The following is a 26,390-nucleotide window of genomic DNA, read 5'->3' as shown; positions in this document are numbered from 1 at the left end:
GTAAATGATTGACATACAGTGAATATACTGCAGGATGCAAGGGAGAAGGATAGAATAGAGTGATTTTAAGATTATTTTAAAACTAATTATTAGTTAATGTTATTCAAGGTTTCAAATATTAATTATAACAATTTCCATTTAAAAATCACTTTTTTTAAACTTTATTCATCATTATTATATTATAATTATCAGCTTTAACAATTGATATATTAATTTCTTAATCCTAATTATATACATCTTTCAGTTTTAAAAAGCTATGCAAATAAATATCTTTCGCATGAGTCACAATTAATTGTGCCATTTTTCTATTAATTATTTATGAATATTTTAATTGCACTTTGGTTAATATAATTATTAGTTTTATCTTTTAATTAAAAATAATTATTTCAATATTTTACTATCAAAAAATATTCATCATTGATGATTTTAGAATTTTTCTTTATTTTTCTTTGCCAACACTTAAATTTAATTTATTAAATAAATAACATTCTCTTAATATTTTAAATGCAAGCGATACTTTGTGTTATTTACATTTTTTTACATCGCTATATGTTCTTTCGATTGGATCGATTAATTGTTTAATTAATGGTAAAATAAAATTATATATAAAAATTAATTAATGAACATTGTTCGTTAAATATTAAATAATAAAAACAGTTAATAATTTATCCTTGAACATTGCCATCTTGGTTTGATATAATTGTTGGTAATGTGCAATTAAGAAGTGCACCATGTTCAGCATCTTTTGAGCTACCATCATTACAGGCATATTCACGTGATATTGTAACAAGATTACGTTGTCTAGCTTCTTTTTTTTCGCGTTCAATCTGTCCAGAACAATATTTTTAATTTATCGTCATGATTATTAAACTTATAATTCATTAATGTAATGAATTAAACTTGTAAATTGGTAATTACCTTGAAAAATAATCGCAAATAGTGACAGGGAAATATAACACATCTGCCTTCCTCTTCTTCAGCATCAATATAAACACCACGAACAAGAATAGAATTACTGCAGTTCAAAAGTCCAAGAAATACGAAGCAGCCAATGTGAGTTATCCAACAAGACAATTCAACATTTTTTGGAAGAAACCAGAGATCTAACATACTCCAAATCCCTCGCCATACATTTATTGTTCCTAAAAAGCTCAAAAAAAGGAAGACATCCGCTGCTAAGAGACGCGGTAGACCTTGGAGACGACCACAAGCATAACGCATTACTGGTTGAAGACAAAAAGTCACTCCAACGGTCATATATCCTATAATCTAGAAAATTAGAGGAATAAGCATATATAATTATTGGGATACTATAAAGGTTTTAAGAAGGTTTTGGAATTTATTTGATGGTTATGTTGACAAATAAAAATGGAACTTGTAATCACCGACCTCTCTGATTTAAGAAAACTGTTAGAGTACGAGATGCAAATGATTAGGTTTTCGCGTAAATAAAAATCTATTAAAGCTTTATTAAAATTATCTTTCGGATGAACAATTGATTCGTTGAAGTATTGGTCATAAAAATTAAAAAAAAAAATAATTATTTAACGATTTTCATTCACTTGGTGAAATTTTAGAGTTTTTTATCGAATTATTTTTCAAATATTTGATATTTATTTTAACCATAATCAGTTGCATTTAAATTAATGATGTTTTTGACATTAAAAAAATGCAACGTGTTTAACATGTTAGCATCACCCATAGGTGTAAATCTTTTGAAAATAATCAAATAATACTTCTTTAAATTAAGTTCAGTTCATTTCGGGAATTATGTAGAAGAGAATTTGGGAGTTAATGTATCTAAGAGAAGATTTTTCAAGAATGTAAATTAGATAATAGCTTAAAGACCTTTAGAAAACCTTGAAATTGTATTCAAGAGTAGTCGGTCAAGTGCACCGGCATAAGTTCAATGCGTTCATTCATTCAGTAATAGTCTAAAAGTATAAAAGGAGGAGTTTGTTTAAGAAGAACCTACTGAATTAAGCCTACTTAACCATGTTGATTACTTAATCGTTTCTTATAATATACAGCTTTACATTCAGGTATACCAATCAATTTCACGCTATCTTAAATTACTCAGTCGCCATTGAAAAAATTCTCTGCGTCTTCCAGGAATTTTTATACTAAGTGATTCATTTTTTCTGAGTAACACAATTATTATTTACAACTTAAATTTTAAAAAAATTTTGGTATTTATCAATTGTTTATTTTCTACAAATAATTTAAAAAAAAAAGGTATTTAGTGCTAAGTAATAACTAATTAACTCAAATTTTGTTGAAAATTAATTTTTTTCGCTTAATAAAACTCGATCCGGAAATATCTATTAGTCTTTTCTGGCACGTGGATTATTTGACTTAGATTTTTTTTGAATAATGCCGCGTGTAATTGACAAATACAATAAAAAGGCAGAATAACAGCTAAAGCTGGCCCTGAAAAATGGTGTGAATTTGATTGGTTATACTTTACTAGTGATAACCCGGTATAATAAACAAGCTCTAGTCGCTTGCACTAGTTGTGAATATACGGGTCAGTCGTGCGCCTCTCTCTGACAATCATGCAATTTACGATTATTCAATTATATAATCGAAGCTTTATCCTACTCTTATTCTTTTTTGCAAGTTCCCTATGCATTCGAACCCATCAATCTTCCATCCAATCATCACAAACTTTTACGAGATATTTTTTTTAATTGCTCTCATCAGGATGATTTAGTAGTAAAGGTCAATATTATGCCAAACTAGTCTGATTAACGACTGGACTTACTACTGATTATCATAGAATTTATGGTAATTTTCATTTTAACGTAAAAAATTGTATATTTACCAATGAACCAATGGATGAATATTCACGATTATCAGAGAATAGATGCAGATCTATAAGAACCCAAACTCCTCTCCAGACAAAAACTACCAATGTTCCAACAATTCCAACACTGAAGGCACAATCTAAAATATAAAGTGTCCAATCTCGAGTATTCTACAACAAGAAGAAAAAAAATAATAAATAAAATTTATTAGAAATAGGATCAAGAAATTATTTAATCAAAGAATATAGTGTTGAAAATACTTTTAAATATTAGTTTTCCAATTTGTGTATAGAATTGGTATTCAATAAAATTATCTGTAATAGTTTGATATATATATATATATATATTTATCCTTTATAATGGAGTACAAGTGGATTGAAATGTATTGGAGTAAGAGTTTTTGGAGTAAAAATTTTTTGGAGCAGCCAAGTACTTTAATAGAAATAAGATTAGAATAATTGGAGAAAGAAAGAAGTTAATAAATAGTAATATTTTAGGGACATTTACCACACTTCTCTCCCCCCCTCCCCCTTGCCCCCAATAATTTTCAAGAAACGAATCAAAAATGTATAAACTAAATTTATCTTAATCATCTAATTAAAAAAATACAACTTCTAGCATGAAAGAATTGAAAGGACTCAATACGTCCTTTATGCTTCATTTACTACTCATGTTTCATTATTTTGTGAATATTTTTAGTGTTGTAGAAATATCGTTAATTTTGTTTTATTATTCATCTAATTTAAATAAAGAATATTTTTATAGAAAACATTTCCGAGCAACTCATCACGCTTTCAATAGATTGATTTTTATAAATAATTTCTAGATAAAAATTCCAACATAATTAAAGTTAAAGAAAATTTTTTGCCAATATTGGAATTTTCCTGAGAAAGATTATTTATTTATTGATATCAATACTGTTCAAGCTTTGATAACAAAAAAAAATTTTTATAAATATTTATTGAATTTATCTTAACAAAGATTATCAAAGCTGCCAAATAATGATTGAGCACATTAATATCAGATAATTGCTGATTGTCGGCGCCCGTTTGTATTTAACATTCTTGTAAATCAACAGCTTCCTCAGTATTATTTTTAAATCAATTTTTTTATAAAAAAAAAAATATTTTTAGGAATAATTCCAGCAACTATGATTAACAAATTAACTTATTCTTTACCAATTTTAGCACTAGATAGAGTTATTTTATATTTTCTGAAAGATTAGATAATCAGACTAAAAAATGACACCATTATTTTATTAAAGTTTTTTAAATGATTAAATTTGATGATAAATAAAAAATAATGAAATATTTCAAATAGAATTTATAAAAAATTAATTATTGTAAATATACATTTATTCAAAGCAGTGTGTGATCAACATCATGTTCGTTTTTGCATCCATGTTTTTTTTTTTTTAATAAAAAAAATCCACAGTCTATGACACAGGGAATTGTATGAATGTATTGTAATATATACGCTATAACGTTCAAATATAATATTCGTCATCGTGTAGTCGACAATGTGTCGGGGGACTGCCGGAAACTACGTTTATATTAAGATAATATGGAACACTCGAGTATCAAAATCATCAAATGATTGTTGCGATTTCTATTTTATTGATTATCAGATACTTGAAAAGAAAAAAAAGATTGTCATCACAAGAAAAAATACAATCAAATATAAATAGAAGAGAAAAAAACCACTTTCAAGGTTGTTTTATTGTCAAATTTAAAGCGACCTTTAAAAAAGAACTTACATCAACACGAAACATGGTTGGAACTTGAAAATATCCAGGATGAGAATCAAGACTTAATGAAAAAGGTGGTGCTGATATGTTTCTAAGTCCTTTCATGACCACAAGAGCAGCCAGTGCTATTACTGTGGTGGCAATAACAGTATTAGGATTATCTTCAGTGTAAAAATGAAGAACACGCCAACCTCCTCTCCAAGCATTAACGCAACAAAAGCCAAAAACAGCCGTATAGACTCTTGAACCCACATAATAGCACAGTCTATGCTTATCTGGATGTAAAATGTCATTTAAAACATGTTGAATGGCATTGAAAAAAAATAAACCTCCATAACCAATAACAATAGACGCCATGTTGCTCATCATTGGATCTTCAGGATAAATGTAAAAATCACTAAGTGTCCATGTTCCACGCCAATATCCTACAACTGCTGGTGCAGCAACAAATGTTGAAAATATAGCATCTAAGATGGTTAATATAAAGTAATAAAAACCACGCGTTGGTCGTTCTAAGGTGCAGGTTGCCATCCCGCCACTTCTTGGCAGTTCTACCATCCTCCAAGTTGATGAATCGCTTTCAAGAAAGCTCATCCTTCTTTTAAACTCAATAATTTAAGGCCTAGAGTTTTTATAAATGCCATGATGTTCTTTAATTATTATTGACTTATTTATTTATAGCTGTTTTTTTTTTTTTTTTTTTTTTAATTTTATTGTTTAATCTATTTGAGTGATTTTTAAGTTATCAAAATGGTATTTTTGATAAATTAAACATTCAAAAGCTCATTCAACTTCATGATTAGTAGAAAAAAAAATTATTATTATTATTTATTATCAAAATTATTTTCTACTTAATTTGTTATCTTTCGCTTAGATAACGAATAGTTTCAGCTGTTTTTAACGTTATAGTAATAAAAATCATCTTGCTACAAGTTCGATTCAAGTTCAATAATCAGTTTATCCTTTTGCTAAAAAATTTGCTGAAAAATTTTCTTAAATTATAACACATGTAGCTCTTTCGTTATTTACACTTTGTCAAAACATTTTACACTGTTGTTTTTTATTTTATTTTCAAATATATTCAATAGGTTTAAAGTTTTTTTGTTTAAAAAATAATGTTAAAAACAAATCATCCAAGATGTTTGTGATTTTTTTTTTTCGTTACCAAACTATCTCAACGAAATACGAGTGAACACTGAATCCCTTTGGTCACTGCTATCTCTTATCAAGCGAGTTGACATCGTCGTCACACGAAATACTACACGGGATCGATGAATATATGTCCCCCTCTGTGCTTTCTAGCACTATATACATATATATTTCATCTTGATTCTTAATACAAAATTTTGCCCCCCTCTTCACACGTGCTCAATTATTGCTCTTATTATTTTTATATAAAATTTATATTTAACAATTGATTATATAAAAACAATTATCATTATTAATTATATAATCATTCCCAATTATTTAAACTTTTATTTTTGTTGTTTGTTGTGTCTTAAATTTTACTAAATTTTTTTTTTACTCAGTTTTGTTATTTTAAATAGTACTTTTATAGTTTGAAAAATAGATTTTTCATTTATTAAACAAAAAAATTTTTTTATAAAAAGTCTTTTTTAAGACGTATTATTTGTATTTATTCTATTATTAGTATACATATATGTAATTAATAATTAAATTGCTACAAAAAATATTTAATTTCAGCTTTAATATTTTATCGAAATAGTCTTAATTATTACATTTCTGGAAACTTTAAATTGAAAAAAATTACAGTTCTTCAGATGATTTATTTTATCTTTTCATTTTTTTTTGTAAAAAGTTTTTATACATTCATCTATATTTTTTCAATTGTGAGCTTTTATTTTTAATTTAATAATTTATTTAAATATGTTTAATCAGATGAAAAAATTGATACTTGAAATAAAGAGCATTGAAATACAATAAATATTAAACTTCTGTCATTTTATGCTAATCCTTAATTACTAGAAAAAGATGTTCACTTTTCTTTGTATAGTATTCTTTTCGACTGAAAAATTTTCGATTGTTTTTAGAAGAAGCCAAGAATATCTAATATTCAATCAAGTTGATAAATATTTTTTGAAAAAATAATAAGTTGACATAATTTTTATCAAATAATTCGATAGAGACAAATGACAAGTGTTTGAATAACAAAATCCGAATGAATAACAAATGAAGTCATAAAAGCAGCATTTAAGATGAGTGTGGTAATCAATTTACCTTGAGAATGATTTTTTTTTTTGAGTGGCATTTCCGTTGATTAATTTCGTGCCTTTGTGTAATATGCTCCAATGACGTTCATAATATAAATGTATGTATATATAATAATATCAATAATACGCTTTTTGTTACTCAATTAAGCTTATGTTTTCACAATCTTCTCACCTTGGCTACTTATTTTCCTTTTATTAAAGCCTCTTTCAATTAACATCAATTTTAACCTTTTAATCAATTCAACTTAGTTTCCAATTATTTGTTCATTGATTTATTAATTAAAATACTCTTTTTTTCTTTTAACTTTCACTCAAAAGTTTTATGATGTTGGTATTAATCTTTGACAGACACACGTTTAAATAGTATTCCTTTCCCCTTATTAAATTAAAGTTCGAACAATTCTGCGTAAGATGGATATATTAATAGAATGATTAATTTAAATTAAAATGGATAAAAATAACATTAAAGTTGGTAAAAGTTCAGAGTGAGTCCTTTTTTCCTAGTGTGTCTGTCAGAGGTTAAATATATATATTAATATTGTCACTTACCGTTCGATATCGAGTTGGAAATTGGAAGATGTGATTGGGAATGTCGACTACAATTATTAAAGGAGGTGCTAAGAGATTCCTGCAGCTTCTAAAAATTATTAGGAGACTGATTAGGATGACTATCACTGCTGAGACGACCCTGGAAATGAAGGAAAGATAAAATTATTATTTTCTGATAGAATCAAAACTGATGTTAGAGTCAAAACTAATGCTAAATAATATGTATTAGACAGTTTTTGGAGCAATTTTTAAAGTATGACTGAAAGAATATTGTTAAAAGTTTAATTTAAAAATCAAGAGACTTTATTTTGGGTGAAAAATCTATTTGTATTGAGATAAGTCTGCCAGAGTAAACTGATTGATTAATAGAAATTATTCAGAGCGTAGGCAAATGCTTTAAAATGTAAAAGAAACGACAAGGAAATATAGTTTAGTTATCTATGTTTAGCTGTCTATGTTACTCCTGACATTCTTCACTTTATGCCTGCATTTGAAATCGATTCAGTCGATTTCGACATTACTCCGGACAAACAGATAGACAGACAAAAATCCTAAAAATGGTTATTTACGTTTTAACATCATGCGAATAATCCTCTGAGCTTAGTTTGAGACAGTTTTTTTTAAAATCACAAATAGATACTCTACTCTTATTTATAGATATTATGAAAAATAATGTTTGCATTAATATAAAATTATTCAAGTCTTAAAATAAAGGTAGGCTAAAATTAAAATAAGAAAAAAATAAAATGATCTAGAATTAAAATGGAATCAAATTACTACGAATTCAGAATGAAATTAATAATACATTTTGCACCGAGGAAGTAAAGTAAAACAATCAGACTATCTCCAACTACGTGTTTACCATTCTCCTCTTTGGCACAGGTTGTAATTTTGCACATGGTTTGAGATAGTCTAACTGTCCTCCCTAAGTATGAAATGTACTTTTTTCTCATATCTGTGCTCAAAGTTAAAGTTTTCTCCCTGTTTTCAGGTCCCAAAATGACATATTCTATCCCGCATAACAAGGTAAAAAATTGTCTGTGCACATGCCTAGACGGGTGTTGTCTTTCTTTGCAAGAGAGAGAACGTTACTTTTCCAACCTCAAAACGGATACAAAAAACTCTAATTCTGGACGATTATATAATAAAAAATAGTATGTTTATAGTAGATACAAAGTAAAATATCCTTACCCGGGAGTTTGCTTACTTTATGGGATAGCTTTTTTAAACACTTTTCAAACACTGGATTTGCAGTGTCCTCTCTTGGAACGAGGAGTAAATTCAAGGCTTACGTAGGGGTATGAGAAAAAAAAAATTTTGTCTTAAGGAAATGCTGATATGTTGCGTATTCTAGTTTTAATTAGGATCCTAAATAAATAAATCCTAATAAATCGATTTATTCATCCTAAAATACACCGTTGAAAAAGAAGCTTTTAGGATAGAAATAGACATTACATTTTGATTCGGATAAGTTGTCAATTACAAAAAAAATAATAAAAATTTAAAAATTATTAGGCCACGCAAAATAAAATCCAACTTATAAATAAATAAAAGTTTTACAGACAAGTATTGAGAGAAGATTATTTTTTAATCACCATTCATTTTCACCCATTAAAGAACTCAAGACAATCCATCCACCACGCCATTGCATATTGCAGCATACACAGAAAATATAAGTATAAAGCAACCTAATCCCTCGATATCCACCACGTCCTATAGGGTTAGCAGATCTCCAAGTGACAGCAAATTGTCCATGAAGTACACCCCTTAGAACAGCAAAAATCCAATGTAATCCTGTGCCCAAAAGAAAGCAAGTCCATCCTGAAATCCTGTTTAAATTAATTAATTAATTATTCATTCAATTCTCAATTATAATGAATTAACATTGATAACAATCTAGAAATGATAGACAATAAATCAGATATTTCTTAAAAATTTTCCATTGATTTGTAATGACTTCCGGATCAGAATAGACAATTATGCGGCTACAAGCTTTCAACATTGATCATAGAAGCTGTCTCATTAAACAAAGAGCCTGATGAGTAATTATTGCTATTGAAGTTATAACTGAAGTAACGATCTTTATCAAACAAATCACTGTCATCAATAGATATGAATACTATTGATTTTATTAAGATTTTTAATTCCTTTATGTACCATGAATAATTTTTTTTAAGTAACTGAATAAATAATGGTATCTTTTGGTAATTATTTAGTTTAGGTTGCATACGCCCGATTCCCTTGAAATTTTAGTATATTATACAGTTTTTTATGCTGAATAAGAATATATATATATATATATATAAATACGTTTATATATCTTTATCGCCTCCGCGTTTTGGAGTAAAATTATTTCATTTTTTTCAAAAAAATGAATCTACTTTTTTCGAAAAAAAAGTAGGTATCATAAACTTTAAATTGTGTGCTGTCCGATGCGGCCTGCGGCCGCATCGTTTAAGAAAAAAAAATCACCCTGCAAGTACAGCGTACCAAATTACAAAAATTTGGTTAAGTGAGGTTAAACATGGGAAAAACCTAGTGGCCTCCGTCGCGGAGGCGAGTGGGTCGCCAACGGAGTTCAGAGAGTCGAGCTAAAGAGGTGATACGGAGGCACAAAGATGTGTCCGGCGTATTTATATATACATATACATATATGTTGGGCGCGGAAAACATTCCTTCACATAGTTTTTAAGGTTTGAAAATTGGGAAATGTACACTATCTTGAATAGTTGGTATTTTGCAAATACTTGATGTTGGAGAGGATTGAGGGTGGGGCTGTTAAAAATTTAGACCAGCTTTTTTAACACCCACCCTCAATCTTCTCCAACATTAAATATAATTAGTTACGACTAATATAATCACCAGCGAGCTCCAAAAATTAATATTGTGTGATCATATTCGCTTCAATATTTCAACTGATGAAATATTTATCATATTTCTAAATTTTTGAAGCAAATCATAGAAGCAGACAATAACAAAAAAATGTAAACAAAGAAATCGATGTGTTGTGCAAATTCTTGCGTGATGACATCATTATGATCGAATAAAGTGCTACTGAAATAAAATCTAATGCACGTTATTATCGAACTTTCAACCTTGAAAAAGTATGTGAAGGAATGTTTTCCGCGCCCCATATATATATATATATATATATATATATATATATATATATATCAAATTAATGAGCATAATTTTCTCTACAACATACTAAAATTTCAAGGAAATCGGGCGTATGCAACCTAAACTAAATAATTACCTACCTTTTTTTGTATTAAAAATTAATTTTATTTCATGTTTGTTAATAATAAATTTTGTTAAGCTTCACTGCAAATGAAAGCGTTTAAAAACTAAACACTTGAAGCGTTTACAATGTTGAACGCTATAAACGAACTATAGCAATTTTGTAGTCGAATTTTAAACGTTTCTTGACGTTTACCAAAATGCTATAGTTTGTTTATAGTGTCCAATATTGTAAACACTTTGGTATTTAATTATTAAGTATTTTAAATATTTTATTATTAAAAACTTAAATTCTCTCGGATTTGCAGTATTCTTTAAATCATCACTAGATGATATTTTTAATGGATAAAATATTAATTTACTTACGGTATATTGTAGTAATCCATAAGATTCCAAACACCACGCCAATGACCAATTACAAGTGGCCCAATAATAATAAGTGATATAATAGTATCAGCAACTGACAACATGTGTTTTTGTTTTAATTGCTTTGGAATTATTGTAATATTTTTATCATGACTATCTTTGGTTTCATTATGTTTTTGATCTGTTGCTTTTTCTTTAGTCAAAATTTTATTCTCTTCATTTTCGTCATCATCAATTTTATCATCTTCTTTCATTGATTTTATTAATAATAATTCATTTATTTGATTATTTATCAATTTGTTATCATTTATTCCACCATTTACTTCATCTTTCTCCACTAAACTTCCTAAAATGAACAATAAATATCGTAAGAAATAGTTGAATAACCTTCTTCTGGAAGCTCTACTCTTCAGTCGATAATTAATTACTAATTTTTTATTAAGATTTCATTATCGACTGATTTTTTAAAATCTAAATTTCGATAATCGATAGTCGTTACCGTTATTTGATGTTTGGAAATTTTTTAAATCGACACTCATATTTAATTTGAAAACATGAAAAATTAATTTTAAAATTTAAGCTTCAACATTTGTTGGTTAGAATATTTCTAAAGCACTTTTCTACAATCTTGAGTGATAAAATTAGCAAAAATAGATATACCCTAATATCTAGTGGTATCAGGAGGATGTTAAGCTTTAACTGAACTCGATCTAACGAATCAATCGATTTTAAGAGTCTGAAGAGTAGAGTAAAAAAGTTGGAAAAAATAAGGATTATACTTACGCTTGCGCAAACACGTGAATGTTTACGTTGTTCTTTAATGCTTGAGTCTTAATAACATTATGAAAATTTATTCACTATTATTGTAAAATAAATGATATATTAAAGGTAATTAAAATTACAAATTTTAATATACATTTTTCATTCATGATAAACAATACTTTATTCATAAAAAAAAATTAATTAATTAGATTTGATTTTTTTGTCATAATGTCAACATTCTGATGACACTTTACTCAGCGGTTAAACGTTGACAGTTGTAATGAGATTTTTATAAATAGAAATAATATTTATTTTAATAGTATTTTATGTTTATTCTACAGTAAAACTTCCCACAGTGTAATACAAGAAATTTCAAACACTCCCGACAATCCAACGTCTCTGTTGACCCTTTTAATCTTTACTCCCGCATTTGTATGGTCTAATAATATTAATAATATTCAATTTTGATTATTATTTAGCCTTTATGTTTCATAATAATCAAATAACGATGTATTATAACTATTTTTAAGAAAAAAAATATTGTTTACTATTGGCTATTAGCTTAAAAGTGTAGGTAGTGGGGAAAGGAGAAGTTACGCTATCAGAGGTGACCCTGTTGCAGTATGGAAAGTGTTTTAGGATTAGGTGTTTCACTGTGAGGAGTTCTACTGTGTGATTAAAAGCATTTATGTAATTATTAATATATTTTAATGATAATAAATCGTTCTTTTATCTTAAATAAAGATGGTCTAAGAAATTAATAATGATGAAAAGCTTTTTTCAGATCATCTATTAGTAACATTTTTGTGGTTGGAAAAAATTAGTAGTTTACTTTGACAATAAACATTGAGAAAATTACATACACAATGAGCAAAACCTTGTTCATTGTAAATGACGTAAAGATTTAGGTTTTACAATAGATTTTTTCCTCTTTCAAGGTTACATTATCGAAAGAGTTTGAGTTTTTTTTCCTAAAAATGTACGTTAGTTTTTTGGTCTTACATAACCATGATCTCCTTCAAAAGCTTTTCGTTTTATCAGTCAAACAGTTTTCATTTTTTCATTAATTAGATTATTTATTATTGTATAGAACTTTTACGGTTTCTGTTTTGAATAGTAATCAGTATTGCCATTACGATTATCATTTATGTTTAGATTTATTTTTATGAAAATAATGTTTAAATAGAGAGATTATTGTTTAGTACAGTACTGAGTCATGTTTTCTTTTTACTTGTTTCACAAACTTTTAGTCTAATCTGTGAATCAATAACTTGTGCCTACTTTGAGGATACAGACGTTGTGGCAAAATCTTCATACTGTACGTTTTTAGAATGTTTAAATCGTAAAAATATTCAAGTTCTTATCAACCCAATACATTAATGTAAATAAAAATGATTGGAAATCGTCGGGATAATCAGAACTGTGATAAAAAATGACACTGGATAATTCAACATGATGTAATATATATTTAATAAACACTATATATAATTAAATATACACAAGGTGCAATAATCGAACATGAAATATCACTTGAATATATGTAAAAGTGGTGTGAATGAATAAAAAGAGATATTTCAGATATATTATTAATAAACAATTTCCAAACTGATTTTTTAGTTTTTTAATTTGTAAAAGTCCTTTGTGCTATTCACTGTGTTTACTTTATTCAATCATTTCATGTTAAAGTGTAAAATTTAATACACAAGATTTATTTTGATGCTGTGCTCATGTGAATATTCACCAAAAAGCGTAAAATGTGATATAACAATTTATTAACTCATCTGATCTTTCATCATCATCATTATCAGCAAGTAGTACAGATTGATTACACTCGTATTTCTATTTTGTTCATGTCATTTATCTATTTAATAATTAAATTTATTTTTTTATAAAAAGTTTTCTTATTCTTTTCATTATTGTTTACACAGCCGTTTTATTAAATTATAAAAATCAGCTTTCTTCAATGCAACTGTTTTTCAATTCAAAAAATTAGCTTTCTCCTTTAACATTTATTCAAATAATTAAAGTAATAAGAATTATCATATATAATTTCTAGTCGTTCACTACAGAGAATAATTTAAAATACTTTGTTAGCAATAGTATTATAATACTGCGCATATAAAAGAGTTCATTGAATAGATTAATACTTTTTTCAACTTGGTTTACTGCAATTTAGCCATAAAATTATCAGTAATTGATATTTTTGATATTTAGGGTGCATTTTATAAGAAATGAAAAAAGAAGTGCCGCCATTCATCAGGTAATTACGCCCTTTGCTATTTTTTTATTACGAATTTAGATCAATAAAAGAGTGCAATTTAAGACACATTCTTTTTAATTATTTAAAATGTATTTATTTACGATAACACTTGTAAAGAATAAAATTACGATAAAATTTATTGTAAAAATTAGTGTTTACTACCGGAACGATAAAAAAAGCTGGAAGAAGACATTTTTTAATTAATAAGATATTTAGTGTTTTTTTACAATAGAGATTATCAAAAAAAAATTATCCTTAATTATTTACAAAAATTTCCTAGATTCAGTATTTTTTACTATGCAGTTCAATCCAATATTAAGAAATTCATTAAAACAGTTATTTTCTCTATAAGAATTTTTCTATGCATAATTTATTTAAAAACAGGTTAAGTAAATAATTGTGCGTTAAAACGATAACATGGCGTCATTTCTTCACTTTCTCCTATTTCAGAACACTTGGATATATTTGTTTTCATTTTTTTATAATCAAACATGGAAGTCAGAAATGAAAAGATAATATTTTTATTTATAAAAAACAAATAAACCGATATAAAATCGATTCTATAGTAAATTATTTAAAAAAGTTTAAAAGTCCGACAAGTAACATTTGACAATCGCTTCTATCTATCATTATCATTCAATTGTTAATTTTTTTCAAAATAATTTCATTATTCATTGATATTTGATGTATACTTATTTATCTATGCATCATTAAAAGCGTCCGTATTAATATTATTGTACATATCATTAGTTATACAATTGAAAGTTAATAATAAAATAATAACAATTAGGCCACTTATTCTTAATGATTAGCACTGGATACATCACAGTTGAAAACAGGTAAATGCAATATTTTTAAGTACCTAGTTGGATAATACAAAAAATTATTAATGAATTTAATGACTAATAAATTGATTAATCAATCGATTGATTAACTCATAGAGAAATCGATGTGTGATTTCAATTTAATTATTATCAATAGAATTTTTAAATTAATTTTAATGAAAGATAGAAATAAATGTTCAAGTATTCTATCAATAAAATAATCTTTTCTTTTTTTAGCTATAATACTGTGTTTTTAAATTTTCCAAAACCTTATCTCTCCAAGTGTTAATATTTTAATTCCTCAATCAGATAGATTAGTCACTATCTACAATTATTATATCCTTACCCAAATGATCTTTTACGTCTGACTCATCAACGTAAGTATTCTTCATGTTTTTTTCTTCTACTGATTTAATGCACTGAAATTATTTGTAAGGTCAATAAACCTATCTAACTCTTTGTATCGATTACACTGAGATGATTAACCTTCAAAATTCATAAAATTTATTAAACAATCTGGTGAAATTGCTATAATCTTTGGGTTTTTGGTTAATTTTATTAAGTAATATCATGGAATTAATCTTTAGAATCGAAATCAAATAAATGAAGTTGTTCAGAACAGAGCCAAGTATGACCGAGGAGTAGCGAAAAAGTCGGAAATAGATTTCTTTTCACACCTCTGCTTAAAGTCAAAGTTTCTTCCCTGTTTTCAGGTTGCAAAGCATAGAAAGACAAAAAATCGTCTGTATATCCTTGCCTAGCTGTTTGCTCACAACTTCACACCCACTTCAAATCACATCTCAAGCTGAAGACGACGGTTGCAAACTTCCATGGCTAAAATACTATTTTTTATCATATAATTGTCCAAAATTGAAGTTTTTTTTGAGGTTGAAAAAGTGACGTTCTCTTTCTCGCAAAGAAAGATAACCCCTGTTTGGGTATGCACACAGACGATTTTTCGTTTTTCTATGCTCTGTGACCTGAAGACAGGGAGAAAACTTTAAATTTGAGTACGGGAATGAAAAAAATTCAATTTGGTTCCCATTTGTCGTTTTTTTTTTTTTTAAATAAATATGTAAACTCCGAAAGTACAATAAAAAAATAATATAACTGTTATTGTACTTACATCTTCAATATAATTGTGACGAATTTTTATATAAATAAGATTGGTTGAGTTCTTTATGTTCTTTTACTTATTTCTACAAATAAACATTTAATTAATATAAACTTTTCTTACAATTATTTAAAAGCTATGGCTATTACTTATGAACCATAGATTAATTTTGAAAGAAAATTTTCTCAGTGTTCCAAAAAATTGTTGTTAAAAAATCTTACGTCTTCTATGCGTATTCTTGGTGACATTATTTGTTCAGGATAATGCCAAGGTTTAAAATTAGGACTGTGGTTTTCTTTCCACGCTGGATAAGCTATAGATGCTTTATGTAATTTTTTAACCATCTATGTTACCAGTTAATGTTTAATTTCCAATTCGAAATTAATTTACTGTTAATTATAACAAAAAAAATTTACTTACCTTTGGTGCGTAGATTTGTGTTATTTTATTAACAAGCCAGCCAGGTAATTTTCCATGAGGATCCGTGTGAGATACATATCCTAGCTCAGATCCATCTCCATTCCTTGAAGGTCTTACAATGTAACCTGCAATAAAAAAATTATCATTTAAAAGGCGAGTTGGCAAGTTAATTTGATTATTACAATTTTATTGGTCTGTTTTTAATTAAAATATAAATCTATAACTTGGTTTGTTCAACAGACTAGAAATTTGACAGAAATTTTTGATCTGGAAACAAATCCTTTAGCATCTCTCAAGAGAGATACATAATATTCTACAACATAAATCGTGTAGGTGTGCCGCTCTTTTGTTCTCAAGTTATTTAATTTTTTAGTTGACTGCCCACGACTGCCCTTTCAGTTTTCAAAAAATCAACTTCATTGGTTTTATTTGTATTATCAAATAAAAAAATTAATCAATGTTTAAGTGATGTAGATTTACCAGTAAGATAAGAAGTTGCTCGAACAAATGGTTTTTTAGGCGGATAGTCCTTATGGTAAACTGAATGATTGATGATTAATTGCTCTCGACCGGTATCTAGCCAAGATCTTTGAAGAACAAAGTCACGATTTTTTAATGGTGATGTACATGACACTGAAAAAAATTCCAAAGAATTAAAATTTAATTTTCTTTAAAAGCAAAGTATTTCAGATGCTATAGATTGAATTTAAAAAAAATTTCTAAAACGAAACATTGCTTTAAAATGATTCATTCACAGTATGATTTAAATCTGATTTTATGAATATTTATAAATGAAATTATTAAAAGAAAAATAAATGATTGTTGACTAGTATTTTATTTCACCACAAAAAAGACAGATATCTAAAATAAATATTTATGATATTAATAAATTTTTTTTCTGTCTGATAAATAAAGATTTTGCTATTGTAGTGTCGTTAAGTGATGATTAATGATTATTATTTCTATAAAAAATGATAAAATATAAGTTTTATTTGTCTAAGCATTTTTTAAAATGAATAAAAAGTATATCAAATCATTTCCAAAATTGAAATAAATGTAATTATTTTCTAAATTTTAATCCTATAATCCCTATGAAATATTAGCCATGATTTTCATAAATTTATTAATTAAATTAATATTAATGCAATTAAAAAAGACAAAAAGAATGTTATGTCCATTTTCCTAATTTTTTCGAATTAAAAATTCTTGAAAAAAATTTTTAAAAATACGTCTTCTCTTCTTTGTCCTTTGAATAATAACAAGAATCATTCTTCTTAAAAAAAAAAAAAAATAAGCATCATCAAGAACAATACATTTCAACAATTTTTATTAATACATCACTAGAGCCCAATGGTCATCATTACGTTTTATTATTTAGTGAATGTTTTAAGAATTATTTACTTACTATTTTCTCATTATTTTAGCCTTACTTTCAAATTTGTAGAGAGTTTAGCATCCGAAATACGTTAAAAATGATTTACTTCGAAGCTAAAAAATTATTGACTTACTAGAATAATAACAATATCATTATTAGGATTAAAAAAACCAATATCTTTAGATTCAATCATATGAGTATCCCACACTTTTCTATATTCTGGATCATGTAACACATCATATAAAGTTTCTGGCTGGACATCAGGAAATCTTGTTCTTATCTAAAAGAAAAAAAAATCATAATAAATTAGCATAAATAATTAATTAAAACTTGTTACATCATTGTATTCTCTAATTCATTGATTACATTAGAAGGTCATAAGATCAATAAATGTACAAATAGTAACTTGTTAATACAAAAAGATAATTTATTAATTAATATTTCATTCACCTTGATCATTTTAAAAGTGATTCCCGGAACGAATTTCGTCCATACTGACAGGTCTGGCTTGTTATAATCCAACTTCCAATCATTATTATCATCATATAGCTTTTTTAACCGTTCGAAATCTTTATCTTCAGCTATTTTCACTACTCCAACGTCCATTTTAATTGAATCTGAAGTAATAAAGAACAATAAAGTGCTTTTAATCATCACTTTGATCTATTTTTTATTGTATTTTTACATCAATTATTAATTGATTTATAATGTAAATTAATATTGATGTATATTATTTTTTTAATGAATAAAATAATAACTAATAAGTCAATCAATAATGAAAATTTATCAACAAAAAGTGTTGGTGTTTCCTCGAAAAAAAAAAATAAATGAAAACAGTTTGTAGGAGAAAAATAAGAATACATTATAGATTATTTAACATTATTAGCATTGTTTGAAGTTACTGATAATGAAAACTAGATGATAAATACTTGAAATAATTTATTCAACACAAATAAATAATAATAAACAATTATTTGTATGTAAGTTTTATCATAACCAATAGTATTTTGAAGTGAGAAAACAATGCTTGATACATTAAAAATAGTTTTAGACATTTGTTTAAAATTCATTTCATTGTTAAATGACCTTCTAAGAACATGTTCAGTCATAAAGTGTTGAGCTTTAGAACATTATCATACTCTAGTGTCTTCATTTAAACAGAAAAAAATAACAATTTGAGATAAATTCGCATTTTAAAATAGTTAAAAGTGAAAATTTAATGGTTCAATTTTAACAATACATTTAAAGTGTCATTTTTGGGAAATAAATTGATAACATGTCATAAATAATATTTTATAACTATAATTGTTAAGAAAATGTAAAATAATTTATGTATAACATACCATAAAATTTTGAAATAATGTTAAATGTTGAGTAAACCTTTAAAAAAATTTGAGCTTTACTCAAATCTAACCTGAAAATATAACCTAATATATTTTTTAATGATTATATACCTGTTACGTTCGAATAATAGACCACGTATGTTATAAAACGGCATCAACTAGCCGACAAATGTGTTATCAGAACACTGATAAGACTTTCATATCGAGATATCAATATTTATGCCAATAATATGGATGATCAATTAAATATCCAAACACAAAATAATCCAAATATGTTCAACAATCGATTTAATAAATGTATAAGTCTCCATAATTGACTATAATATATAATCAATTGATATTAATTAAGTGTAAAAATGATAATAGACTCGCTGAAGGACAGTTGGCAAGTTACAAGTGTGCAAGGAGTCAGCTATATAAAGTATCACGCAGGACCAAAAGCAATCAAGATATATAGATAGATGTGGAGACTGCGCGCCAACTTGTTAACTTGCTTGAATATCCTCATTTCCATCTCATTATCACTTTTTTATTGAGGTCACGTAAGTTTATCTTATCGATTTATTCCTATTTTTAAGAGTTCAAATATTTTAGAGGTTCATTGGCTTTCTTTAGAATACAAACAAAGTATACATATATTTACTTGACAGGTAACCTCAAACTTCATTTTGAACTGATGATTTTTAACTGTTTGGGAGTCGAGAAAAATTTTAATATTGATTTGTAAGTAACTATCAAGTTTTATTGATATTTTTTAAAACTTTTTTAAAGAAAAAAACAATAAAGAGTAAGTATTTTTGGTACTTTTATTGTTTAGAAACTATTCTGTGTTATATAAACTAAAAGAAGGATTTAGTGTTCTCAAATAAAACTTATTCGTAGTTGGTAAATATCTGTTCTAGCTTTGCATCCAACTAATAAAATATTTGTTAGTAGTCAGACAATAATTTATTTCAACATAATTTTTGAAGATAAATATAATCATTAAAACATTATCATTTAGGTTGGATAAATTTAATAAAGCTAAAGGTTTTTATTATAATAATTATTAAAACAGTGGTCAGCGATTAATTAAAACAAGAAAATAATTTATTTAATTTATTTATTACTGGATGCCTTATCAATGAAACTTGATCCAAATTTTAGTCAAATCATGCTTTAAGTTTTTTTATTTAATTTCTCTTAAGTAAAAGAAAGATAAATTGCTCATTTTAGTTGGAATAATCAGCGCTGTTCAGTTCATTATTGAATAAATTAACTTGTTGATTTCTAAATTTTCATTTTTTTGTATTAGATAATTAATCAAATCATCAATGGATCTGAAAGAGATGGAAAAAACAACTGGAAATCCATCATTGGACTCTAAAATTAATGAATATATCCAATGGAATAAGGTAAAAATCAATCAAAAATGTCAAATGTCAGTAACTAATTGAAAATGATTCTTTAATCTTCAAATGAATGTTTTAAAAGTTTGAATTAATAATAATGTATTGATGTCAACTATGACTTAAGTTATTATTGAATGTTGTTATTATTCATACAGAATCTAACAGCAAAAAAGGAAGTTGATGATTTAATTAAGACCAAAAATCTTAAAGAATTGGAGAATCTTTTTCTAAAAAGATTAGAATTTGGCACAGCTGGTCTCAGAGGACGCATGGGTCCGGGGTATAATCAAATGAATGATTTAGTTATTATTCAGACTGGTCAAGGGCTTGCTAAATATTTAATGAAAACAATTGTCAATCTTCAAGAGAAAGGAGTTATTATTGGATATGATGGACGATACAATAGTAAAAGGTAATAAGAAAAATTATAAATAATGATAACCAAAAAAATTAGTTTTTTAAAATCAATCATAGCTATTATCACAATTATATTAATTATCATTGTTACTAGGAGATCAGACGTGAAAGTTTTGCGTTAACTACGAAATTTAGCTAATTTACCATTTTTCAGTTTTTTGATTCTGTATAAAAAATAGCTAGACTGATTTTGCTAAAAACCTAATCAGTTTTAAGCTACATAATTATGCGTCGAATGCAATTAGTCCCACGTTGATATTATTTTTTATTCTCGAGATAATCGAGACGAAAAATAATTTTGTACACACATACGCACATACATACAGACGTTTACTTAAAAACTATTGTTTTTCACTCTGGAGACCTTGAAACGTGAAAATATATCAAAATTCGGAATTTGCAAAATCGAACTCATTACTATTACTTCCCACTGGGAAATTAATAAGAAAATATTTCTATCTAAAGAAAAATCTTTTAAATTACACCATAATCTAGTGAATAATTTTGTTCATTTACTTATAGATTCGCTGAATTAACATCCACAATATTTTTAAACAATCAAATAAAAGTCTATACGTTTTCTGAAGTCTGTCCTACACCTTTCATTCCATTTGGAGTTTTGAAATTCTCATGTGGAGCAGGAATCATGGTGACAGCATCTCACAATCCTAAAGAGGACAATGGATATAAAGTCTACTGGGAAAATGGAGCCCAAATAATTTCCCCGCATGATAAAGAGATCCAAAAATGTATCTTGGAGTGCTTAGAACCTCTTCCTACATCCTGGAATACAGAAATAATTAATGGGAATCCATTGTTCAAAGATTCTTTGGAAGAAGTAATGGAAGATTATTTCAAAATCATCAAAGAGACTACGATGTATCCAAAAATAAATCAAAAATGTAATTTAAAATTTGTTTATACTCCAATGCATGGAGTTGGATTTAGGTACATGACAGAAGCATTTAAAGCAGCTGATTTCAAGGTAAATAAATTTAATAATGAAAAATGATGGTGATATTGATATGAGATTTATGACTTTGCAGCCATTTATTGTTGTTGAAGAACAAAAAAATCCACATCCAGATTTTCCAACTGTCAAATTTCCTAATCCCGAGGAAGGAAAGAGTGCTCTTGATTTGAGTATTCAAACAGCTGAAAAAAATGGAGCGTCAATAATTTTAGCTAATGATCCTGATGCTGATCGACTAGCTTGTGCAGTCAAAAAAAAAACGTAAGAAAAAAGAAAAAAAATATATTTCCAATTCTTACGGTAAATTGTCTTATAGTTAGTTAAAATATTTAAAAAACAGTAAAGTTTTATTTTTACATTAAAAACAAAATTCATTAAATAAAAATTTTATAACCAACATTAGTATATCTTTTACTCAAATAATCAACAGTTAAACCTTTTTACGAATAATAACTTTTATTTTCAATCTCAGAGGTGAATGGCATATTTTTACTGGCAATGAACTCGGAGCTCTTCTAGGATGGTGGATGCTCTATGTTTATCAAAATAAACATCCTGAAAAAAATATCTGTAACGCTTATATGATGGCTTCCACTGTTTCTAGCAAAATCCTAAAGACTATGGCAAAGAAACAAGGTTTTCAATTCGAAGTAATGACGCGTTCAAACCAATAAGAACTTCATTATTAACTTTTTTAGCTAATGATAATTGTGTTTTACTTATAGGAAACATTAACAGGCTTCAAGTGGATGGGAAATAAATGTATAGACTTGATAAAAAATAATTATGATGTCTTGTTTGCATTTGAAGAAGCTATTGGATTCATGTGTGGTCCTAAAGTACTTGATAAAGATGGGATAAGTGCTGGTGTTCGTCTAGCAGAAATGGCAGCATATCTTGATGCCAAAATGAATCGAAGTCTTATTGACCAACTAGCCGAGATTTATAAAGAGTAATTAATGATTTTTAGCATTAAAAATAGCTATTTTCATTTGAAATTCAAAAAAAAAATTAATTCTCTCTATTTCTTAGGTATGGACATCATATAAGTGACAATTCTTACTGGATTTGCCACGAACAAGATACTATTAGGCGTATTTTTAATAGACTGAGGAATTTTGAAGACCAACCAAACACGGTAAGATTTTTAAAAACTTTTTTATTCATCTAAAAAGTGCAATTCCCCAAAAAATATTAATCAATCAAAGTAACTTAGTAGCTACCAATACGTTTCAAATATGGGAAGAAGAATATTTAAAATGATTCAACAACACTAATAATAATCAAGTCGTAATGAAAATGCGTCCTAAGTAAACGATATTATCATGATAATCTATTAGAACTGTTAAGCAAACAGAAACTAAACGTTAAAAAAAATACGATCACGTACTTAAATGCGGATCATTATATGTATATCTAGCACATTTATTACGATTAATGCATTGGCTGATAGTATTGAAGTGAGTTGAGTTAGTTGTTATCATATGTATTTGAAGGTCAACCAGTGTCCAGAGAGTCAGTGAATGAGCTGGCATAAATATAAGTTAGTTTGTCGATTTGTCTGCTGTTAATTGTTAGAATTATTTAACACTTTCAGTCGTTCACTAGCTTTAGTTTAATACATTGGTACTATTTCAAGTAATATATATATATATAAAGATAGTATATATTGTTGGTGTGTCATGTTAATAACCCATAGTAATAATAAATAAATAAACAAGTTAAAGAAAACGTATATTCATAGCTAGTATCGTAATCAATAAAAATAAACGCAGTTTTGATGTGCAATTAAGAATCAATTGAATTATTTTAGTTAAAAAGGTTATTTTTGAGTTACTGAATGATATTTGATTTTTTATTATTCATCGCTTGGTTTACTGATGCATTTTTTTTGGTGCCAAAGGTGTGTGTTTTCATAAAATACAGGATGATTATATAATTTTTTTTTCTTTTAACGTAACAAATATTTTTTTTTTCTTTATAGTGAACTATGCTCTACGAAATTTTAATATAAATTGATTCTTAACTTTCATTCATTAAAGTGTCAGCAATATTAATAAATATAATATTTATCAGCATGCCAAAAGACATGACAAGTTTTTGGGTAAACAGCTTAATAGACATGTTTTTGACTTCTCTGACACTTGTACCTCCTTTTTTGTTTTGCATGCTGGCAATACCAGTCATACAATCTATGTATTTTCTATCACCTTTTTTCAAGGAAACAACAATTTTTCCTTTTTCGTAAGTTTTTTTTCAATTTTTCAAATTATTCTTATCTAGAAGAACAGCCATTTTCTTTATCTATTAAATAATAATAATAATTGATATTGATAGATGGTTTATTTATTGTTATTATTATAATTATTATAATTATTATTATTTAAAGTTATTGGAGTATTGATAATTGACGTTTCTATCAGTAATGTTTTTTTTTGTTTTTGATTTCAGTACCCAAGAAGCATTGCCGATGGAAAATATATGATAACAGGTGTTCGCGATCTAACAACTGGGTACGACAATACACAACCTAATAATCAAGCTGTCTTGCCTACGTCAAAATCCAGTCAAATGATAACATTTACATTTGCAAATGGCTTAGTCACGACACTGAGAACTAGTGGTACTGAACCAAAAATTAAATATTATACTGAATTGTGTGCATCACCGGATATTCAGTAAGTTTTAGGTTACTTCCAAGTACATTTTACAACAAAAAATAACATACATTTAGCATAAAATAAGTGATCTTATTATTATTTATTTTGCAGAGATATTAATGTGTTAAATAGTACCTTAAAAGAGATGGTCACAGCCATTGTTGATGAGTTCTTGCAGCCAAAAATGAATGGACTTATTGCTCGTATTTCCTAATTATTATTTTATTATGTAATGATCATCATTTATAATTAGAATATAAATTTTTAATCATTTTTTTTAATATTAATGAATGACAATATTTATGATTAAATAAAAGTATGACGAGAAATTTCATTGTTTTCCCAATTTCAAAGAATATGGATACCTAACGGAATTTTGAAATTTCAACATGCGGTAAAGTAGAAATGATTTATGTAATAATAACTTATCAACGGTGATGATAATTATAATCAAACGTAGCGATGTTTGTGCTGATAAGTTAAATATTATTATTATCATGACTAATTTTTCAAATGTTCACATGTTCAAACTGATAATAAAAAGATGATTAATGTTAATTATTAATTACAAAAAAGGATTTTAATTTATAAACACTTAATAAATGTTTAGGAGATATTTTGAATTCTGAAAAATGCTGTTTTATTTTGTAATAAAAATGGAGATTAATATTGAATACTATCGAATTTTCTAAAAATTTTAAAGATTGGGTTATTTTGAATTTGAAATAACAAAAATGTTATGAAAATGATGAAAATTTTTTCCTTGAAAAATATTTCTTTTTTCTTAATTGTTGTATTACAAAAAAAAAAAAAAACAAACAAAAACAATGAATTAATTAAGTTTTTTAAAAGCGCGAGGTAATTATTTGTTGATTTAATTTATTCTGCTGATAATTTAATTATTCAATTTTTCACATTTTTAAGAAAATTAATTATAGCCATGTTACTTAAAATAACTTTTGAAAGTGAAACTTCTGAGATAGTTTACTATTATTATTCCATACCAACTGTTAAGCATTGATTGGATATTTAAATAATGAACAGAATATTATACAAATATAATGACGATGATAATAATAATAATGATAACAATATTAATACAAGTTGATACGAGCAAGAGAGTGAAAGGACACAGACTGTGGGGGGAACAGGCTTTACAGACACGAAAAAGTGTTAAAAAAAAAAACACAACTAAAAAATGTTATGGAATGAAGTTGTCGCGTGGTAAGTTTACTGAAGAAAGGTCACTACTGCTCAGTCGACCCACTAACTTGGTGCTTGGTAGCACGCCAAAATTTGTCGATTATATCCCTCGTGTGTTTTGTTGAGTTAGTCTTCTACTGCAAGATAGTCGAGAGTTGTCTAGACTAAGTGGCCTACCACTGGAATTTATTTTTAATTCGCCAAGAATTCATGAATTCCTATCGGTCGACAACCTCGTTGTTAATTACTGTTGAATTACTAGTAATCGTGACATTCATTATTTACTTTAAAAAAATACAACTTTTGAAAGAAATTAAAAATCGTTTTTTTTAAAAACAAAAATGGCGAATTTGTTTTTAAGAATTCAAAATCATTTTTAAATTGATAAAATTTTTTGTTGTTCTTTGGTTTTTTTTTCTGATTAGAGTGAGAAAAAATATACGGAAACAGGACATAACAGTGAGTCCAAAAGAAATGAAATTTTGAGATTTGATTTAAATAGATAATTATTTTAATTCATTTGTTTACAATGATAAAAATCAGTTAATTTTTTGGCTGTTGGGTTGATTACGAATGGAAATGTGAGCAATAAAAATGAATAAATCAAAATAAAATGTAGTGTCATTAAAAGGAATAGACAAAAAAATCTTGAAATGAAAAATTGAGGAAAAAATTGGGCCAATTAAAAATAAATAAGAAACTCGACTT

General features: G+C 26.8%; 3 protein-coding genes across 6 annotated transcripts; 1 reads left to right on the top strand and 2 right to left on the bottom strand.

Moving 5' to 3' along the window:
• Nucleotides 1-417: 417 nt before the first annotated feature.
• On the bottom strand, nucleotides 418-11,790 carry fusl (fuseless). Of its 3 annotated transcripts, none has more exons than XM_035088551.1 (7): nucleotides 11,440-11,658; nucleotides 10,941-11,286; nucleotides 8,930-9,163; nucleotides 7,335-7,473; nucleotides 2,825-2,977; nucleotides 919-1,269; nucleotides 418-827 (listed from the first exon to the last, which is right to left on the bottom strand). In XM_035088551.1, exons 1-7 carry the CDS (start codon nucleotides 11,477-11,479, stop codon nucleotides 666-668), a joined length of 1,425 nt encoding a protein of 474 aa, XP_034944442.1. In that variant the 5' UTR covers nucleotides 11,480-11,658; the 3' UTR covers nucleotides 418-665. The 3 variants fall into 3 exon arrangements, with proteins under 3 accessions (XP_034944442.1, XP_034944443.1, XP_034944444.1); XM_035088552.1 differs by lacking the exon at nucleotides 11,440-11,658 and adding an exon at nucleotides 11,724-11,790 and having other exon boundaries at nucleotides 419-827; XM_035088553.1 differs by lacking the exons at nucleotides 7,335-7,473; nucleotides 8,930-9,163; nucleotides 10,941-11,286; nucleotides 11,440-11,658 and adding an exon at nucleotides 4,564-5,260 and having other exon boundaries at nucleotides 421-827.
• Nucleotides 11,791-13,792: 2,002 nt separating this feature from the next.
• On the bottom strand, nucleotides 13,793-19,288 carry LOC118070047 (START domain-containing protein 10-like). Its single transcript, XM_035088463.1, is given in 9 exon segments — nucleotides 13,793-14,824; nucleotides 15,133-15,205; nucleotides 16,122-16,244; nucleotides 16,321-16,445; nucleotides 16,801-16,953; nucleotides 17,829-17,840; nucleotides 17,843-17,975; nucleotides 18,146-18,312; nucleotides 19,150-19,288. Coding segments are annotated over 8 exon segments (783 nt in total). The 5' UTR covers nucleotides 18,302-18,312; nucleotides 19,150-19,288; the 3' UTR covers nucleotides 13,793-14,816.
• Nucleotides 19,289-19,442: 154 nt separating this feature from the next.
• On the top strand, nucleotides 19,443-24,808 carry Pgm2a (phosphoglucomutase 2). Of its 2 annotated transcripts, none has more exons than XR_004690711.1 (11): nucleotides 19,443-19,580; nucleotides 19,689-19,761; nucleotides 20,333-20,432; nucleotides 20,585-20,841; nucleotides 21,369-21,831; nucleotides 21,893-22,080; nucleotides 22,292-22,469; nucleotides 22,545-22,771; nucleotides 22,852-22,957; nucleotides 23,039-23,279; nucleotides 24,271-24,392. XR_004690711.1 is itself a non-coding variant. In XM_035088462.1 (11 exons), the coding sequence occupies exons 3-11, from the start codon at nucleotides 20,352-20,354 to the stop codon at nucleotides 24,691-24,693; spliced, it is 1,830 nt and encodes a 609-aa protein (XP_034944353.1). In that variant the 5' UTR covers nucleotides 19,443-19,580; nucleotides 19,689-19,761; nucleotides 20,333-20,351; the 3' UTR covers nucleotides 24,694-24,808. The 2 variants fall into 2 exon arrangements, 1 of the variants encoding a protein (XP_034944353.1); XM_035088462.1 differs by lacking the exon at nucleotides 23,039-23,279 and adding an exon at nucleotides 24,591-24,808 and having other exon boundaries at nucleotides 24,271-24,497.
• The last annotated feature ends 1,582 nt before the right edge of the window (nucleotides 24,809-26,390 follow it).

Source organism: Chelonus insularis, unplaced genomic scaffold (genome assembly GCF_013357705.1).
Source record: "Chelonus insularis isolate UGA/USDA-ARS -01 unplaced genomic scaffold, ASM1335770v1 contig_50_pilon, whole genome shotgun sequence".
Lineage (NCBI taxonomy): Eukaryota > Metazoa > Arthropoda > Insecta > Hymenoptera > Braconidae > Chelonus > Chelonus insularis.
This window is presented reverse-complemented; position numbering and strand designations above follow the sequence as displayed.

Coding starts and splice junctions, on each gene's coding strand:
- fusl (XM_035088551.1), bottom strand. CDS start 11,479: ATGAGTGTCGATTTAAAAAATTTCCAAACATCAAATAACG. Junction 9,164..10,940: donor ATGGATTACTACAATATACC/GTAAGTAAATTA, acceptor TAATTTAAACAG/GATTTCAGGATGGACTTGCT. Junction 2,978..7,334: donor TTCCAACTCGATATCGAACG/GTAAGTGACAAT, acceptor TTCTTGTTGTAG/AATACTCGAGATTGGACACT.
- Pgm2a (XM_035088462.1), top strand. CDS start 20,352: ATGGATCTGAAAGAGATGGAAAAAACAACTGGAAATCCATCATTGGAC. Junction 22,772..22,851: donor CTAGCCGAGATTTATAAAGA/GTAATTAATGAT, acceptor TCTATTTCTTAG/GTATGGACATCATATAAGTG. Junction 24,498..24,590: donor TGTGCATCACCGGATATTCA/GTAAGTTTTAGG, acceptor TTTATTTTGCAG/AGATATTAATGTGTTAAATA.